This window comes from Lutra lutra, chromosome 5 (genome assembly GCF_902655055.1).
Source record: "Lutra lutra chromosome 5, mLutLut1.2, whole genome shotgun sequence".
Classification (NCBI taxonomy): Eukaryota; Metazoa; Chordata; class Mammalia; order Carnivora; family Mustelidae; genus Lutra; species Lutra lutra.
This window is the reverse complement of record NC_062282.1, coordinates 52,555,347-52,576,868: the sequence shown is the minus strand read 5'-3', so window position 1 is coordinate 52,576,868 and position 21,522 is coordinate 52,555,347. Positions and strand designations below refer to the sequence as shown.

The 21,522-nt window shown below is 36.1% G+C and overlaps 1 protein-coding gene across 3 annotated transcripts in view; it reads left to right on the top strand.

Annotated features, from left to right (window-relative positions):
* Positions 1-21,522, top strand: part of GABRB2 (gamma-aminobutyric acid type A receptor subunit beta2) — a 250,909-nt gene that overhangs the window by 77,635 nt on the left and 151,752 nt on the right. For all 3 annotated transcript variants that reach the window (XM_047731275.1, XM_047731277.1, XM_047731276.1), the window contains one exon: positions 13,497-13,717. In XM_047731275.1, coding sequence (XP_047587231.1) covers positions 13,497-13,717 — 221 coding nt within the window. The remainder of the gene's footprint in view (positions 1-13,496; positions 13,718-21,522) is intronic.

The window sequence follows — 21,522 nt, the reverse complement described above, 5'->3', positions numbered from 1 at the left end:
CACATCTTTCTTTTTTTTTTTAAGATTTTATTTATTTATTTGACAGAGAGAAACACAGTGAGAGAGGGAATGCAAGAAGGGGGAATGAGAGAGGGAGAAGCTGGCTTCCCAAAGAGCAGGGAACCCAATGCAGGGCTCCATCCCAGGACCCTGGGATCAGGACCTGAGCCAAAGGCAGATGCTTAACGACTGAGCAGCCCAGGGGCCCCAGTTTTTCACATCTTTCAGTAGCTAGTTCTTGTATTGTTACTCTGCTAAACTCTTTTTTAGACATGAGAACATAGTGATAAACAAGTTCAAGGAAGCTTCGTATTTTCATGGAATGTACCTTCCACTTGGGAGAGATGAAAAATAAAGTAAGCCAATAAATAAATAGAATTAGTTGAAAAAAAAAAAAGGTTGTGCTATAAACATAATAAAAATGGAGGATGTGATAGGACTGCTGGGGTTGAGAGTAAGATGGTCAGGGAAGAGCCTACTGAGTAGGTTTGATCTTTGAGTTGAGCTTTGAATCCCAAGGAAGAGCCAATTAAACTCAGGTACATAGCTTTTCCAGTTAGTCAATTGTTAAGACAAAGTTTGTAAGGCCAAAGGACGATGGGTTATTTGTGAAACAGAGAAAAAGCTTAAGTAGTAGATAAGCTTAGTGAGTTGGGGAAGAAAAGGGGTAGTAGGAGGTGAGATCAGAGAGGCATATAGAATCCAGGTCATGTAGGGCCTGGTAGTAGGTTTGGGTTTTATTCTAAGTGCCATGAAAAGCATCCGGATGATACTAACCAAGGGAGATGTGAACAGATTTTTGTTTCTACAGTCCTGTGAAGACAAGGGCTATAAGCAAGGAGACAGTAATAGTGGCATTACACTTACTCACTGATAGTGTGATTTAAATTAGATTCTTAATACTGGAGACAGAAAAACAAGAGATTTATGTTAATTGTAGATAAAGTTGTCAAAATATACTGCTTATTTTCTACAAATATCTCTAGCAATGTAAATATCAGAGCAAAGGGTATACACAATTTAGACCTCTGTACATATTCCCAGGTGTTCACAAGGAAATCTGTACCATTTAACAGACAAAGGTAGTTGTACCATTTATCAGAAAGTATGCACAATATTGTCTACATACACAGGACTAAGAAACATTCTTTGCTCTCAAGAGGTGACAGCTTAAGATGTTGAGAATGCCCTTACTATGTACTTACTGTGTCTTCCTATGATATTTAATTAGGTGTTAATTTCTACTTCAGATGTAAAGTCTTTTCTTTCATACAGGGATAAAAACAGAAGTTATTAATTAGGGGAATAATTTAGCATCCCAATCTTTGAATTCAATCTCTTGCATTACATTTTTTGAAAATAGAAATTCCAAACAGAAACAATGAAAAAATTTTCCAAACATGCCCCAAACTTAAAGACTATGCCCAGAATGATAGTAAAAGTGATAAATGTGTTATGTTGAACAAACTGTCATGGAGTTTTATTGGTATGAAATTTGCATTATATTTAAATTAAATTAAAATTGCACTCATGGTTCCTAAATCACAGATTTTACTGCCTTAAAAAATTATTAGCTCTGTCTTATAAAAATTAGAAACTCAGATTCTTAGCTGAAAACCTCAATTTTGACCTAGTATAATACATTAAAGGAAAATAATACATGATGGTATATTAGGCATAGTTGTCATTTCAGCAAGAGATAATTAAGATAAAGCTAAAAATTTTATCATTTTTTGCAGGTTTTCCTTTAAAATTTTTATTTTTTATTTTTCTATTTATTATTATTTTTATTTTATTTTATCTTATTATGCTGTTAGTCACCACACAGTACATCATTAGTTTTTGAGGTAGTGTTCAATGATTGTTTGCATATAACACCCAGTTCTCCATGCGATAGGTGTCCTCCTTAATATCCATCACCATATGAAAGCCTAAGCAGAGAGAGAGAAACAGAGAGAGAAAGAGAGATCTGAAAATATCTAATTTTGGAGGCAAAACTATTATCTAGAAGATCTCAAGAAAAAAGATTAATCACCAAAGCTCAATATTTTAGCACAGAAGCAGCCGTTATTGTCAAGCTTAGAGAATGCAGTTCCAATAAGTAAAGCAAATTAAACAACCCATACACTATCAATGATGAAAATAAGCCTCAAACCCTGCTCCTTGAAAAACATAAACTGTTAGGTGTCCTTATATCCTCAGATGGCAGAGTAAACACATGTGAAATCAGCCCCCTTCCCCACTCTCTGTGCTCCGAAACAGAAAACTAAGAAAAAGGACATAAAAGGGTGGGAAATGATATAATTGCATTTACATTTTTTCTCACATACATAGTCATGCTTTGAAAGAAGAAAGGGAAAGCTCCATTGATTAGAAAGAATGAGGTGTCCAGAGAATAAAAAAGCATATGGAAAACCATAGAGATGTTTGAAGATAGAAAGAATGCTGAAGCTTTGTAGTTGAACAGCAAATCAGGCCCTTGTATGAATATAGACCACGAAGTGCAATCTGCAGGCTTGAGTCAGGATAAGATGCTCACCATACCTGCAGAGTGAAAGTCTGTAGCTGAGAGCAGAATCCAGAACAATTCCACTCGTTTGTGAAAGGAGGAGGTAGACAGAATGATCCTTAAGAAGATAGTTCTCATTATTTAATAATAAAGCACATTAAATGGCTTATGTTGGTATATACTTCTTTTGGTTTGTCTTACCAATAGTTAAGCATTATCAACAGGTTGAATACATCAATTCAGGTTGAGGTGAATGAGGAGAAATAGAAATTTGGAAAACATGCAAATGATTGTACTGATTATAGAAGTCAGCTGATAATCTTACTGCTTTCATAGTTCTAAAGTGTCTACCCCAAGATATTTATTTACTACAATGGAAAACATTAACTTCCTGGTGAAGAAGCCTGGCAAAGACAACCTTAATCAGCTGTTCCAGATTAATATCACAAGTAATGAGACATAATGCTTCTTTGGTGACATTCTTGCCCCAAATCATAAGCATGCATCAGACAAACTCAAACTGAGAGACGTTCAACAAAATAAATGACCAGTATTCTTTGGAAGCATAAACATCATCAAAGAGGAACTGCCACAGACTGAAGGAGGCTAAGGGGCATAAAAACTAAGTGCCAGGTAGTATCTTGGATTGGATCCTGGAACAGTAAAAAGACCTTAGTGAACAAATGGGTGGTGTTCTAATAATGTCTATATTTAGTTACTAGTATTATATTAATGTTACTACCTTGGTTTGATATGGTTCTATGGTTTTGCAAAATGTTACTTTTAGGGGCACCTGGGTGGCTCAGTTGATTAAGCGACTGCCTTCGGCTCAGGTCATGATCCTGGAGTCCTGGGATAGAGTCCCACATCGGAATCCCTGCTCAGCAGGGAGTCTGCTTCTCCCGCTGACTTCTCTCCTCTCATGCTCTCTCTCTCTCTCTCAATCTCAAATAAATAAATAAAATCATTAAAAAAAATTGGGGGGGGGGCGCCTGGGTGACTCAGTGGATTAAGCCTCTGCCTTCAGCTCAGGTCATGATCTCAGGGTCCTGGAATCGAGCCCCACATCGGGCTCTCTGCTCAGCAGGGAGCCTGCTTTTCCCTCTCTCTCTGCCTGCCTCTCTGTCTAGTTGTGATCTCTCTCTTTGTCAAATAAATAAATAAAATCTTTAAAAAAAATGTTACTTTTAAAGATCTAACAATTTTAAATATCTATGCCCCTAACGTGGGAGCAGCCAACTATATAAACCAATTAATAACAAAATCAAAGAAACACATCGACAAGAATACAATAATAGTAGGGGATTTTAACACTCCCCTCGCTGAAATAGACAGATCATCCAAGCAAAAGATCAACAAGGAAATCAAGGCCTTAAATGACACACTGGACCAGATGGACATCACAGATATATTCAGAATATTTCATCCCAAAGCAACAGAATACACATTCTTCTCTAGTGCACATGGAACATTCTCCAGAATAGATCACATTCTTGGTCCTAAATCAAGTCTCAACCGGTATCAAAAGATTGGGATCATTCCCTGCATATTTTCAGACCACAATGCTCTAAAGCTAGAACTCAATAACAAGAGGAAATTTGGAAAGAACCCAAATACATGGAGACTAAACAGCATCCTTCTAAAGAATGAATGGGTCAACCAGGAAATTAAAGAAGAATTGAAAAAATTTATGGAAACAAATGATAATGAAAACACAACGGTTCAGAATCTGTGGGACACAACAAAGGCAGTCCTGAGAGGAAAATATATAGTGGTACAAGCCTTTCTCAAGAAACAAGAAAGGTCTCAGGTACACAACCTAACCCTACACCTAAAGGAGCTGGAGAAAGAACAAGAAAGAAACCCTAAACCCAGCAGGAGAAGAGAAATCATAAAGATCAGAGCAGAAATCAATGAAATAGAAACCAAAAAAACAATAGAACAAATCAACGAAACTAGGAGCTGGTTCTTTGAAAGAATTAATAAGATTGATAAACCCCTGGCCAGACTTATCAAAAAGAAAAGAGAGAGGACCCAAATAAATAAAATCATGAATGAAAGAGGAGAGATCACAACGAACACCAAAGAAATACAGACAATTATAAGAACATACTATGAGCAACTCTATGCCAACAAATTTGACAATCTGGAAGAAATGGATGCATTCCTAGAGATATATAAACTACCACAACTGAACCAGGAAGAAATAGAAAGCCTGAACAGACCCATAACCAGTAAGGAGATTGAAACAGTCATCAAAAATCTCCAAACAAACAAAAGCCCAGGGCCAGACGGCTTCCCGGGGGAATTCTACCAAACATTTAAAGAAGAACTAATTCCTATTCTCCTGAAACTGTTCCAAAAAATAGAAACGGAAGGAAAACTTCCAAACTCATTTTATGAGGCCAGCATCACCTTGATCCCAAAACCAGACAAGGATCCCATCAAAAAAGAGAACTACAGACCAATATCCTTGATGAACACAGATGCAAAAATTCTCGCCAAAATACTAGCCAATAGGATTCAACAGTACATTAAAAGGATTATTCACCACGACCAAGTGGGATTTATTCCAGGGCTGCAAGGTTGGTTCAACATCCGCAAATCAATCAATATGATACAACACATTAATAAAAGAAAGAACAAGAACCATATGATACTCTCCATAGATGCTGAAAAAGCATTTGACAAAGTACAGCATCCCTTCCTGATCAAAACTCTTCAAAGTGTAGGGATAGACGGCACATACCTCAATATTATCAAAGCCATCTATGAAAAACCCACCGCAAATATCATTCTCAATGGAGAAAAACTGAAAGCTTTTCCGCTAAGGTCAGGAACATGGCAGGGATGTCCATTATCACCAGTGCTATTCAACATAGTACTAGTACTAGTACTAGAAGTCCTAGCCTCAGCAATCAGACAACAAAAGGAAATTAAAGGCATCCAAATCGGCAAAGAAGAAGTCAAACTATCACTCTTCGCAGATGATATGATACTATATGTGGAAAACCCAAAAGACTCCACTCCAAAACTGCTAGAACTTGTACAGGAATTCAGTAAAGTGTCAGGATATAAAATCAATGCACAGAAATCAGTTGCATTTCTCTACACCAACAACAAGACAGAAGAAAGAGAAATTAAGGAGTCCATCCCATTTACAATTGCATCCAAAACTATAAGATACCTAGGAATAAACCTAACCAAAGAGACTAAGAATCTATACTCAGAAAACTATAAAGTACTCATGAAAGAAATTGAGGAAGACACAAAGAAATGGAAAAATGTTCCATGCTCCTGGATTGGAAGAATAAATATTGTGAAAATGTCTATGCTACCTAAAGCAATCTACACATTTAATGCAATTCCTATCAAAGTACCATCCATTTTTTTCAAAGAAATGGAACAAATAATCCTAAAATTTATATGGAACCAGAAAAGACCTCGAATAGCCAAAGGAATATTGAAAAAGAAAGCCAAAGTTGGTGGCATCACAATTCCGGACTTCAAGCTCCATTACAAAGCTGTCATCATCAAGACAGCATGATACTGGCACAAAAACAGACACATAGATCAATGGAACAGAATAGAGAGCCCAGAAATAGACCCTCAACTCTATGGTCAACTCATCTTCGACAAAGCAGGAAAGAATGTCCAATGGAAAAAAGACAGCCTCTTCAATAAATGGTGTTGGGAAAATTGGACAGCCACATGCAGAAAAATGAAATTGGATCATTTCCTTACACCACACACGAAAATAGACTCAAAATGGATGAAGGATCTCAATGTGAGAAAGGAATCCATCAAAATCCTCAAGGAGAACACAGGCAGCAACCTCTTCAACCTCAGCCGCAGCAACATCTTCCTAGGAACATCCCCAAAGGCAAGGGAAGCAAGGGCAAAAATGAACTTTTGGGATTTTATCAAGATCAAAAGCTTTTGCACAGCAAAGGAAACAGTTAACAAAACCAAAAGACAACTGACAGAATGGGAGAAGATATTTGCAAATGACATATCAGATAAAGGGCTAGTGTCCAAAATCTATAAAGAACTTAGCAAACTCAACACCCAAAGAACAAATAATCCAATCAAGAAATGGGCAGAGGACATGAACAGACATTTCTGCAAAGAAGACATCCAGATGGCCAACAGACACATGAAAAAGTGCTCCATATCACTCGGCATCAGGGAAATACAAATCAAAACCACCATGAGATATCACCTCACACCAGTCAGAATGGCTAAAATTAACAAGTCAGGAAATGACAGATGCTGGCGAGGATGTGGAGAAAGGGGAACCCTCCTACGCTGTTGGTGGGAATGCAAGCTGGTGCAACCACTCTGGAAAACAGCATGGAGGTTCCTCAAAATGTTGAAAATAGAACTACCCTATGACCCAGCAATTGCACTGCTGGGTATTTACCCTAAAGATACAAATGTAGTGATCCGAAGGGGCACGTGCACCCAAATGTTTATAGCAGCAATGTCTACAATAGCCAAACTATGGAAAGAACGTAGATGTCTATCTACAGATGAATGGATAAAGAAGATGTGGTATATATACACAATGGAATATTATGCAGCCATCAAAAGAAATGAAATCTTGCCATTTGCGACGACGTGGATGGAACTAGAGGGTATCATGCTTAGCGAAATAAGTCAATCGGAGAAAGACAACTATCATATGATCTCCCTGAAATGAGGGAGAGGAGATGCAACATGGGGGGTTAAGGGGGTAGGAGAAGAGTAAATGAAACAAGATGGGATTGGGAGGGAGACAAACCATAAGTGACTCTTAATCTCAAAACAAACTGAGGGTTGATGGGGGGAGGGGTTTGGGAGAGGGGGGGAGGGGTTATGGATATTGGGGAGGGTATGTGCTATGGTGAGTGCTGTGAAGTGTGTAAACCTGGCGATTCTCAGACTTGTACCCCTGGGGATAAAAATATATGTTTATAGATTAAAAAAATTAATTAATTAATTAATTTTAAAAAATGTTACTTTTAGAGGAAGCTGTTTGAAACTCTGTACTAGCATGTTTCCAAATACAAAGTCAAGATAAATATAGAAAGAAATATAGAAAAAAAGAAAAGAAAATAGAAAAGTAAGAATGTTTTATCTATATCTATGCCTATATCATTTACCTATATCTCTATCTATATCTATATCTATCTTGAAATATCCAATATTAGATGGTAAGCACTCAAGCAGAAAAATGTTCAGAGAGCATGAATAGGCAATTTGCAAAATAATGAACTTTAAAACAGTTAAGAAACACACACACAAATTATTTCATACTATACATACTATAGGATTTCATACTATAGTATTTTCATACTATACATACTATAGGATTTCATACTATAGTATATTCATACTATACTATATAGTATGAAATACTATATATAGTATTTACATTATATTATATTTATATTATATTATATTTATATTATATACTATATACTATATAGAATTCTATATATAGAATATACTATATAGTATATTCATACTATAGTAGTATATCATACTATACTATACTATACATATACTATACTATATAGTATATTCATACTATAGTAGTATATCCATACATATACTATACTATATAGTATATTCATACTATAGTAGTATTTCATACTATACATTTTCTAAAAGAGTAAGCCAAAGAAACAGGAAAAGTTTGAATCTTGGTTATTAGAAAACAAATTACAAAGAGAGCAAAAAACAAATATAAGAGTTAGATATTTAGAAGATTTTTAAGTGATAGCACACTTTGCATTTGAATGCAAAATCAGTAAAATGTTACTTAGAATGGAATTATTTTATCTCTAGAAACAGCCTTAGGGGCTGCTTAGTCAAGCTCCCTCGTACCAATGAGGAATTGTTGAGTTTAGTGGGAGTCTTTTCAGCCCATCCTGATGGAGCTGTTTGTCCCCTAGTATGCACAGAGGAGACTTATTTTGTAGCATTAGTCTGCTTTTTCCCCACAGATGTCAAAGCAGTTTTGTTTACCCTAATTTCTAAGTTAATTAACTTTAGCTGTTCTTCTGAGTTGAAAGCAGGTGCAGAAATATGAGAGGTTACACCCAAGGTCACAGCAGAGGAAAAGATCTAGGATATGAATGAACCTGTGTGTGTCTGACCCTAGGGGTATGTTTTTTATTTTTTTAAGCAGTTTTAAATTTTTTTAAAAACTTACTTACATAAAAGCACACTCATTCTGGTATATAGTTCCATGAGTTTTGACAAATGTCTAGTCATGTAGCTGCCACTGCAATTAGAATGCAGGACAATTCTGTTACCCCAAATCATTCCATCATTCTGGCCTTTTGCAGTCAACCTTTCCCCCATCTGGAATCCCAGGGAACTATTAATCTGCTCTTTGCCCCTATACTTTTACCTTTTACAGAATGTTGTATAAATGGAGTCATTTATTATGTATCCTTTACTTAATATTCTGTATTTGAAAAATATCAATAATGTGGCATGTATCGAGAGTTTGTTCTTTCTTGTTGCCGAGTAAGTACTCTATTTCATGGGTGTAGCAATTTGTTTATCTCTTCATCTGCTGAAGATCATGCATCCAGATGGCCTCCAGTTCTGGCGATTAATATAAAGCTGCTATAAATTTTTGCACGCTGGAGTAAGATTATTAGGTCATTTGTCAAATGTATGTTAACTTTATAAGAAACTATTCAACTGTTTTCTAAATGGCTGATAATTTATATTCCTACCTGCAACAGATAAGATTTTCAGTTGCTCTGCATCCTCACCAAGACTTGGAATTGTCAGTTGTTTTTTGATGTTTTTATTTTAGATTTTTTTTTTCTTTTTAGGAGGGGGAGGGGCTAGGAAAGAGGGAGAAAGAGAATCTTAAGGGAGTTCCATGCCCAGGGCAGAGCCCGACACCAGGCTCAATTCACAGCCCTGAGATCATGACCTGAGCTGAAATCAAGAGTTGAGTACTTAACTGACGGAGCCACCCAGATGCCCCTTATGTTAGCTTTTCTAGTGGGTGTGTTACAGGATCTTATTGTAGTTTTTAATTTGATTTTCCATGATGACTGATGATGTTTTGCATCATGTCATGTGCCTGTTTATCATTTGCATTTCTTCATCGGTTAAGTTTTCACATTTTTGGCTATTTTTTATGGGGTTGTTTGTTGAGTTTTGAGAATTCTTTATACATTTTTATATATTCTGAATATCTATCCATTGTCAGATACGCGATGGCAAACATTTTCTCCCGGTCTGTGGTTTGTCTTTTTACTCTTTTTACTCTCCTAATAGAGTTTTCCATGGAGCATAAATTTTGAATTTTGTTGAGGTCCAGTTTATCAATATTTTGTTTTGTTATTTGTGTTTGTCGGCTTATATCAAAGTCTTTGCCCAACTCAAACTCACAGAGAATTTCTTATGTTTTCTTCTCATAGTTTTATAGTTTTACATTTATATTGGAGTCTATGTAATTGAATTAATTTTTGTGTAAGGTATAAAGTATGGGTGAGGTTCTTACATATTTATTTACATATGGATGTTCCTGTTGATCTGGACTATTTGTTAAAAAAATTATGCTCTCTCTAATCTATTGCCTTTGCTTCCTTGTAAGAAATCATTGAGCATATTTATGTGGGTTTGTTTTTAGATTCTTTTATTGTTAGATACTAGTGAGTCTTGAAATCAAATAGAGTCCTCCAACTTTGCTCTTTTCTTTCAAAACTGTTTTGTCTAATCTCATTTATTTTTGCTTTTAACATAAATTTAACATAAATTTTATAATCAGCTACTGCATATTTAAAAAAATTCTGCTTGTATATTGATTAAGATTCAATTTAATCTATAGATCAGTTTGGGGAGATTGACATCTTAACAATATTTTTCAGATCCAGGAACATGGTATATCTCTCCATTTATTTGCTTTGGGCTTTGTGTGTTATGTGTTTAATGAGATAAAATAGGGAGAAAAAATAAAACAAACAATAAACTCAGCAATGGAAAGGTCTTTCTTCACATTTTGATTCCCTCTCCAATCTACATACTATTCTTACTTTGCATAGCCTTAGGTAGGTTTTTTTTCCTTTTTTCTTTTCTTTTTTTTTTTCTTAATTATTTCCAGGATATTTAGTTGTAATTAGTGAGAGAGATAGTCTGTGGTAGGCTTACTGCATCTTTTTCAACATTCAAAGTCAATTGGTTTTAGTTATGATTATCTAAGTCCTTCTTGCATGGTGATGCCCTAGATTGAGAAGCATCCAGAAGTGGTTTATTTGTTTCTGTTTTTGCTTTTCCAGTTGAATAAACCAATTGTGAAACAACTTTCAAAAGGTGGGGTTGTTAAATGTAAGAGATACACTTTTTTATGTGAATGTTCAAAGGATTTATCTTGGGTGGATAGAGGCATGGGGGAGAGGATGGAACACAGAACCACTCTTTCTTCTTAAGTTCAATAATATTTATTTAGACTCAGGAGTTTCTTTTACTCTTGACAGTGTCATTGATGAGTCATTTAAAAATAAATAAAGTGATTGCAATGTGGGAGGGTTGGGAGGTAGGAAAGGAATAAATGAAACGGGATGGGATTGGGAGGGAGAAAAACCATAAGAGATTCTTAATCTCACAAAACAAATGAGGGTTGCTGGAGGGAGAGGGGTAGGGAGAGGGTGGTTGGGTTATGGACATTGGGGAAGGTATGTGCTATGGTGAATGCTGTGAAGTGTGTAAACCTGGTGATTCGCAGACCTGTACCCCTGGGGCTAATAAGACATTATATGTTAATAAAAAATAAAATAAATAAATAAAGTGAAAATTGGTGTGACAGAAGACTTACTAGGGTCTGTCTGGGTGCATTTCTTAGCAGGCTTTGCCTTGCTGACAAATAACGGGAATTAGCATATGGTACTGGTTATTACAGTGGTACCATTTATTTAACCCCAAAGAGAATACAGTTTCTGTGTCCAAACACATCTCAGCTGACTGACAAACCCCAGCACCTTCCAAGCAGTATTATCTTCCCTAAATCTTAACAGGGTTTATGATCAAAGAAGCACAAATAGCTTTGTCTTCTAATAGAGATAAAAATCAAATTTTCAGTTTTATCTCCAAGAATTGGAAATTACAAAATGTGTTCTCTTAAGTTCCATATAAATTGACTATTTGTTTATGTCCTACTTTTTAGGGTATAACATAGGCTCATGCAAAAAATGTATCTGGTCCTTTTCCTGTTTTTAAATTATAAGTCTAAAAGGTTGTTTTTACTATAAATCAAGCTGTTATTCTAGAGATCCTCATAATATTTTCTTATGAAAGCTGAGTATTACAGAGCACTTAAAAGCACTAACTAAACTGATCCACTAAAGGAAATTTTACCCACCATTATTTGATATAACTTGAGGATATTAATGAGTCTTTTGTTAGAATAGAGCTTTGATTCTATACCTCTCATTCAGAAGTCAGCCCTACCCTGACTTCTGAATGAGATCAAAGTTTGTATGTTTATGAAACAAGTGAAAATATTTAATATTTTTGCAGAGGGATTATACTTTTCCTATTAAAACTATTCAATGTTATTAGCAGGTAATATATTACAAGTTATATTTTAAAATTACATAACCAAATTAGCATGTATAAATCTCAATAAGGTTGGAAAAACTTAGGGACTTCACAGAGATTGAGTTGTGTATCTTATCTACAAAAGTATACAGATACATGCAGAAATCCAGTAGGTGTACCTTATTGGATACCCATTCATTCATTCATTCATTCACTGTTTGTGCCCTAGGACTATGCTAGCTCTCAAGAGGTAGAGATGATTAATACATGATTCTGGTTTTTTCAAAAGCCCTCAAGTAGAGCATTGTGAACTGATTTCAAAATAGAATGGTAATTATCTTTTGAAATGATATTTGGTCTTTCATTGAGTCATTCAAATGAGGATGAGAACAATTACATTGTACCCATAGGCCTCTAATGGATCAAACATGTCACAATATATATATATATGTAAATGCTTTATTCATAATATATAGCTTTTTGTAGTTTACAAATTGCATTTGAGTTATACATTTGTCAACAATCTTCTGCTTAGATTAAGTATGTATTAAAAGTCCCATTTATAAGCAAAAGAATTTGTAAAAATTTACATGCTAGAAACAATTGAGAAATGCTGAATCTGGGACTTCAATGCCAGTGCTCACTTTATAACAACTCATTGTTTCTCAAAAGCTAAGAGCCTCCTGATGATTCAGAATCCTGGGATTAAAATTCTCATGAAATACTGACTAGGCTAATATTATTTAGCCAAGAAGCTACATAAGTCTCAGTATAAATGCCACCTCTCCTGGGAAATCCCCCTTGATTAGACTGGTTAGGATTCTCTTTGACAAACTCTTACAATTATTACTATAACAAATTAACCACTTTTTTTTTAAAAGATTTTATTTACTTGACAGACAGAGATCACAAGTAGGCAGAGAGGCAGGCAGAGAAAGAGAGAGAGAGAGAGAGGAGGAAGCAGGCTCCCTGCTGAGCAGAGAGGCCGATGATGGGGGGCTTTATCCCAGGACCCTGAGATCATGACCTGAGCCAAAGGCAAAGGCTTTAACCCACTGAGCCACCCAGGTGCCCCAATTAACCACTTTTTTACAATTGTATTTGTATCCCATCTAAAACAATTTTACATACCCCACTTTGGGAAAGTCTAGTTAATTCACTAATTATTCCTTACCATCTTTCTTCCTGGGTACTATATAATAAATTTTGCCAGGATATACTCTCCTCATTTCCATATTTATAGTGCTTGCCATAGTGCCTGACAGACACATACTGGGTGTTCAGTTAGAAAGGGTTTAATAAATTAATATTTGCCTATATGTGAATACTATGTTTCTAGTGTGTGGTTGTATATATTTTCTTTTCTTATGAATAATAAGATGTTTGCCTATCTCCCAAGTTTTTGTACAAAATAATCATTTTCTTTTCACATTCACAGGATTATACCTTGACAATGTATTTCCAGCAAGCCTGGAGAGATAAGAGACTGTCCTATAATGTAATACCTTTAAACTTGACTCTGGACAACAGAGTGGCAGACCAGCTCTGGGTACCAGATACCTACTTCCTGAATGATAAGAAGTCATTTGTACATGGAGTGACTGTCAAGAACCGCATGATCCGCCTACATCCAGATGGGACGGTTCTTTATGGCCTCAGGTTTGTAGCATCCATTTCAAAATGGAATTTTTCCTGAATGAAATAGCTATTGATTTTTATTGGAGAACAATATTGTGCTGTTTTCCTTATTCCTCCCTCAATTCTATCATAAGCAGTTAAATCTCCTATCCAGTGGACATCTGAGAGCTTAGGGGAACATGTTTACAAAGGGACTTAGCTTTAGCTAAGAATAAGTTTTTCTGAATTATTTTCTAGTATCAGCTGCTGATCCTAAAGCTGCTTTCTTTAAGGAGCAAGGATGAGCCATCAAAATAGTTGAGATATAGGGCTTCCTTAAAAGGGAAAAAAATTTTTGGATGCTGAATACTTGTTTGAGGATGGCAGATGCTCTGCTTCATAAATTGCTTGTAAGCTACAGGAATTGGGTCTGGTCCTCTGATGACAGGAAGGCTTTTTGTGCCTTCTTACCCTCCAAGGAGCAATCAGACTTGCAAGTAAATAAAGTCATTATCCCACATTTATTAATAATAAATTTATACTATTCAATGTACTTTTATGTCTGAAAGTAATTGTGATGCTCTGCTGTTAAGGTGAGGCTGAATTGTAAAATAAGACAGCTGCTTCTTTTAAAGTTTATTTTGTATTAGAAGCAATAGCTGGAAAACAGAGAAAAAAAGATAGTTATCTTACTCTGAGAAATTACATTATTACAATATAAAGGATTCCTCTGTGTTATCAGGAAGAAACTCTAAACTCTGAAACATTCAAATGTCTCTCATCAATTCTGTTTTGCACACATGTGTGCTTACCTTATCATTATAATGATGGTACTAACAATACTATTATTCATTTTTTAGGGGTTAGGGGTCAGATATTGAGTTAAATGCTTTCCATGCATTGTTATAGTTGATCCTTAAAACAACTTCATATGTTACAAATAGTTATGATCTTTATTTTTAAATGCAGAAACTGAGGCTCACATCTAAAATCACAAAGCAAGTTAGCTACAAAGATGAGATTTGAATTCAGATCCGAGTTCAGAGCCACAGCTCTTAACCACCACACTGGGACGCTTCTCACTTCCACATATTTCTTGTCTGTCATGTCTTGTTTTCATTGTCTGATATATTGTGTGTCCGACTGGCACATTGTCTTGGGTGCTTATGAACCAGCTTTTTGGTTGATCGTATTTTTAGAGAAAGTGGCATTTGGCTACCAAGGGAAAGTGGGTGAGGGTGAGGCATGGAGAAGGCATGTGTGTCCTCTGTCAGCCACTGGAGGTAAGCAGATGGATTGGATATGGGCAGGGCTCACATATGTGTGTCTTAGAAAAAAGAGAAACAGCAGAGAGAGAAATTGGCAATGTCGACAAAGATTCCACAGATTCCACCGAAGTGGAGGACTTTGAAAGCACTAAGGAAAGAATCGTGTTAATGGATACATTGTACTAAACTTACCACTTGGAATGAACTATAAAACATTTAGAATCACAAAGACCCTGATGAGAGTGTGACCATGCAGGCTGTGGGGGAGATGGGGGTTCAAAAGAAGCTATAGCACAGAGAATGGTTAGAATGGTTAGAATCCTAAAGAAGGCAGAAGGAGGCATAGAAGTAATACCCACTCGGCAGTGAATGAGGAGGAGGACTGGCAAGTGGCAAGTTTTGGCTAAACACCAGACCTAGTGCTGGAGGCATTTGCTTAGCAAATCGCTTAATCTGCACAGCAGTCATGCAGAAATTACCCTGAGCTCTTCTCATTTCCGTGGAACACTCACCTTGAAAGCAGAGAACAAGCTGTATTCTCCTTGGTAGACCCAGGTCTGGCAAGGCACCTACACCATAAATACGCTCAATAAAGGTGGTAATTCTGAATACATATATGCAAAGTTGAATGGATGGGAAAATCAACAATCAGGATGTTTTTGGAATTGAGAAGGAAAAGAGAGGACCAGTATAGATGAAAAATATGGCTTCTTTATGTCATTATATAATCAGACAAAAACATCGATGACTGCTCATTCTATTTATTTATTTATTTATTTTGCTCATTCTTATTTTAAGCCCCATTATATGACACTGCTGTAACTAAAACTCACAACAATTGGAAATAAAGGATTTAAACACGTCTGACATGTAGGAAATTAACACTACTAGACAGAGAAGGCGCATGAATTATAATCATTCTATAAGTTGTATTGTTAATTCTGACTCTGAAATTGATAACAAGGTTTTTCAGGAAATTTATAAGTATCCTATTCCAGTTTTTACTAATCATGGAATGTTTTTTTCATTGCTAGAAATTTAATGCAGACCACATATTCTCTTCTCAACTCCAGGAGGTTCATTTGCAATGTGTAAATAAAAGGAATATAATTAAAATTACCATTGCTAGGGTTGACATCACCTACTCTCTTTTCCTACTTACCCTTAAACTCCTCTCCCATTGATATCCACACACATTGGCAGGGACAAGGGGGCCAGAGAAGAGAGCATTCAGAGGATCTGAGCAAGCTTCTTTTGTAGGGTTTACTTTAGTGAAATGTTCAGGTATTAAAACGTAAGAAGGAGAAAGTAGTATGCATTTTTTATGCCTGTTTAATTTTTCTTTTTGTTTTAGAAAGGGAGAGGGGGGTATGGCCTGAGGGAGAAGGAGAGAGAGAATCTTTTTTTTTTTTAAAGATTTTATTTATTTATTAGACAGACAGAGATCACAAGTAGGCAGAGAGGCAGGCAGAGAGAGAGAGGGAAGCAGGCTCCCTGCTGAGCAGAGAGCCCGATGCGGGACTCGATCCCAGGACCCTGAGATCATGACCTGAGCTGAAGGCAGCGGCTTAACCCACTGAGCCACCCAGGCGCCCCGAGAGAGAGAATTTTAAGCAGGCTTGATGCCCAGTGCAGAGCCCACTCGGTCTCAAAACCTTGAGATCGTGACCTGAGCCGAAATCAAGAATCAGACCCTTAGCCTACTGAGCCACCCAGGCACACCAATGCTAGTTTAATTTTGTCATTGGTATATAGGTGTTCATTGTGCTGTTCTTTCAATTTATCTGTAGGGATAGAAATTTTTATGATAAAATTTGGAAGAGGAAAAATGCTATGTTTCAGAGACCTAGGAATGTCTGATTCTAACATCCAGGAAATATCATTCAAGATTTAAGAGTCTATAGCCAAGAAAAGATCTTTCTAATCTCTTAGAGGTGGGAATCTCCTATACATGACATCTACTTTCAGGAGCTATGTCTGAAAAGGAGGTCACCTCATCTCAAAGGGTGTGTGGCTCAGAGCGTGGAGCCCATGACCATAGACAGCCAGGCTAAGCCATAACCCAGGAATGAGTGGTCAAAACCCTTCAGTTACAATCTTGATAACCTCTTTATGAAATCAGTTGTCCTCCTGCATGAGTGGCCCTATGTGTCTGACTGTACATAGCAGGAGCTCTGAGTATACTTACGCTGATATATTGTGTTTGGAAAGTAGGAGTTTTGAGGATGGCAGCATAGCAGCCACTCAGCAAGCTTGCATTAAGGTATAGTGGCTTTGAGGAGCTCAGGAAATGGAGATTGAGATTTAGAAACATGGAAAATGTTTTAGGTGCTACTGTTATGGGTAGGTTTTAATGGTTTTCATTCTGATTGGATTTTTGTTTCCCCATCACCAAAAGCACAAATTAGCAGCTTACTCTCCATTATCCCAGTGCTCCTCTGGTTGATAACTGTATTAGAGGTTCAGAGAACAAAGTTTTAATGTTGTTCAGATACATAAATGGACACAAGTAGTCAATGAAACTAATTTCCTTAACAAACCATAATGGTAATGAAACTAAGGTTTTAGTTTTGACTTTTGTAACAAACTTCTTTTTGAACCTTGAGTGTCTTATCCAGGTTTTAATTTCCTTGTATATAAAACAGAGGGGTAAATTAGATAATGCCAATGTTTTTACAACCCAGTCATCCTCTGAATCAATAATTAATGAATCTAAAAGACTATATAATCTTACATCAGTCTAGAAAATGAAATTATATAACTGGAGTAGCATAGTAACTGGCATATAATAAGTGTTCAGTGTTACTATTTAATGAATAAATGAATGTGGGGATATTTGAAGACAGGCAAAGGGAAGGCTTCACATATCAAGATGGCCATTTTATATTGTAGAATTTTACTTCAGTTATCTTTTCACAATTCAGCTAAGTAAGACACTAGGTTCGTTGTGTAGAGCCAGAAGAGTGAGCAAGTGGATTAAAGAGAATGCGAAACATCTAGCCCAGGGTTATCCAGAGTGAAAAAGGAAATGACGAAAGAAAATGTGTACTGGAGTCAATGAACTCAAGCCATTGCATTTGACAGCACACAATCTGAAGCAAGAAAAATGGATGCCTGGCTTGAAACCCAGGTGGCATGACCACCTGTAAATCTGCCTGTAGCCCCAGCCCAGGGCCTTGCTTGTAGTGTGCACACAGTAATTATTTAATCCAGTATTGTGCGATTTCTCAAAAAGACTTTCCTTTTCCTCGTGTTTCATTTTATGTCTATTTTCTCTGTGGGATACAGGGACACCTGGGTGGCTCAGTCGGTTAAGCGTCTGCCTTCCGCTCCAGTCATGATCCCAGGGTGCTGGGATGGAGTCCCACATCAGGCTCCTTGCTGGGCAGGGGAGTCTGCTTCTCCCTCTACCTGCTACTCCCCCACTGCTTGTACTCTTGCTTGCTCTCTCCCTGTCAAATAAATAAATAATACCTTTTAAAAAATCTATGGGATACAGGAATAATAAACCAAAGTTATGAATAATGCCTTTTTGAAACTCAAATTTATAGTTTGTGGCTAAAGAATAATGAGATCTTTGAATATAGATTCTCACCTTCACTCTTGACTGGTTGATAGCTCAATTACACCAATTTGATTGTAAAATCAAATACCTCTTGTCTTTAACAATGTTATTTAGAGATTTCTGTCAGGAGATATAGCTGGAGGAAGAAGAATACTTTCTCAGGAGTAACCCAGCTGGATAATTGGTACAAAAGACATTCCAGTTGACGAGGTAGAAGAATTCCTAGCAATTTACAAGGGAAATATTTCAAACAGATGAACTATATAATACTCACAAATAAGATTGGCCCAATCAAATCATTTTCAGAACACTTCAAGGGAAAATGGCATAGAAAATGTAAGATTTTTTTAATGAATCCAGTTAAAGCCCTCACTGGTAAAAATCAGGTTTAATCTGATATTGAAATTATAAAGAATGTTATATAGATAAAATTTAGACTGTTATTTACTTGAAATAAGAGATATTTGTTAGATTTCAAAAGTAAATGAATATTGACAGTGGGCATAAAATTAGGAGGCCTTGTCTTACAATTAATTATTCTTATAATTACTTATTTAAGTGATTTCTAAATGTTTTTCTAGCTCCCCAAATCTCATAAGCCTATGATTTTGCTAATGTATGGCACATAATTTTTAAGCATATATACTCCCATCTCATTGTGCATACAGCAGTACTTAACATGATATTTCAGTTAATTTCAGTTATTTAGCAACTGCAGTTATCTCTTTGAAAAAGTCTGATTAAGAAAACAAAAAAAATTATTACATTTTGGTACACAAGAAAACATGAGTTATCAAATGATAACATCTTTTTTTTAATATAACAATGTAGATTTTGTTAACATTTAGAATCTGAATCTACGTTGGGAGGCATATTATTTATATCATAAGCATTTTATCACATATTAAAAACTCTTTCACAAACATAATTAAGACAAAACACTTTTCCTATCAGGAGGTGATGTACATTTATTATTAAAAACTTAGAAAATGCTGTTATGAGCATAAAATTACCCTTAATTGTATCACCCAGAGATAACTACTACCTATACCTTGCTTTATAGTCTTCCAGATACTTTTCTAGTAAAAAAGCATATAGGAAGTTTTTTATAAAAGCAGATTTACATTATGCATTTTTGTGATTTGAATTTTTAAAATAACAATGGATATATCGTAAACATGTTTGCATGTCAAGAAAACCCTTCTCCTCTTCTTTAACCATTATGGGACATATTTGGGATATATTTCTTTATCTAATATAGGATATGGTTTATGGTTTTGATATAAGGTGAGAAATATGTGGTTGTTGCTATAAAATACAGGAATCCCATTTAAAATTTACTCAATATTTTAATGACAGGCAAAGCTATTTGTTGAACAATTTGTAATCTTATAATGTTATAATTTGTAGTCTCATGGGTTAAATAAATGGCTCTGGAGATGTACCAATGCTGGCTTTATTAGGTCAGTTCTTATGGAAAGAATGGCTTAGTCTTTCAGTAATAGCTGACCCATCTAAAAATAGCTGTTTGTCTTTTGATGTGAGGGGGAGGCCTTAACTTCATATGCCCCTAAACCTCCCATACGTAACATTAGATCAGAAACATGTCAATTCTGATTAAAGGTTCCCATCTTAAAGAAAAATTCAGCAGGAAGCAGAAGGCAATTCAACCACCTCCTGCTATGTATGTTCTGTCATTGGGAAAATGGCAAAGGATGATGTTAGCTTGTAATGAATTTAGACAGGAAAGGTTTTTATTAATTTTGCCTTCTTCTTCTGTTCCTAAAGTTTTACCACAGAATATTAAACAAGCAAATAATCAAGTGGCCATCCCTTACTGAAATGTAGTCTATCAAATAATAAAGTATCAATTTTTACTCGGATTTCTTAATCGATTTAATGCATTTTCATAGAGATGGTCATTGTGTTTTTGTCAAGTAGAAAAACACAAATTTTATTAAGAATATCTGGGGTGCCCAGGTGTTCAGTCGTTAAGAGTCTGTCTTCGGCTCAGGTCATGATTCCAGGGTCCTGGGATCAAGCCCCACATCGGGTTCCCTGCTCTGCGGGAAGCCTGCTTCTCCCTCTCCTACTCCCCCTATTTATGTTCCCTTTCTCACTGTTTCTCTCTGTCAAATAAATATATAGTCTTTAAAAAAAAAAAGAATATCAGTTGTCATGGCTAGAGTATGAGACTTTGCTGTCTAGATTTTCTCAGATTTCTAAGAAGGAAAAGTCATTTTCATCTACCTCCTCTTCTTGGGAAAAAAATGCATATAATGATACTGTTCTATAGAATATATCCTCTCCAAGAGATATAAATAATTTTTAAATAAATTTCTTGTGGTGCCTGGCTGGCTCAGTTGGTTAATCATCTGCCTTTGGCTCAGGTCATGATCCCAGGGTCCTGGGATCGAGTTCCACATCAAGCTCCCTGCTCAGCGGGGAGTCCGCTTCTCTCTTGCCTGTCTCCTCACCCCCCCACTCCTGCTCTCTTTCTTTAATAATAAATATCTTATAAATAATAAAAACATCTTTAAAAAATTTTTTGCTCATTATTTTTCCCTATTAGAGAAAATTATTTAGATTAAAAATATTTAGAAATAATTTCTGACATCTCCAAGTTTACCTCCTTTTTTAATGGATGAGAAGAGGGAGGCTCAGAGAAGAAAGGGATTGTGTCTAAGATCCCACCGTTAATGGTAAAGCACAGAGTAGAACCCCAAACCCACAACTGCTAATCTAGGCTTGGTATCCTTGCTGCTACTGCTGGAGTCATCTGGTTATTTAGAGTCATCATTGTCTGACTGACATCAGCATGTGAGTCAAATCCAAATCTAAAAAGTAGAATCAGGATCACGCCATTCTTTGGACTTGAGAAATGGAGGCAGTGTGTATTAAGAGCCCTAGGAAATAATCCACGGCTCTTTCTGTTGCCACGTTTTGCTGGACTTTCAGGTGAAAAACATATGTTTTCAATATTTATTTCCTTATTTGAGAAAGGGGGAGAGAGA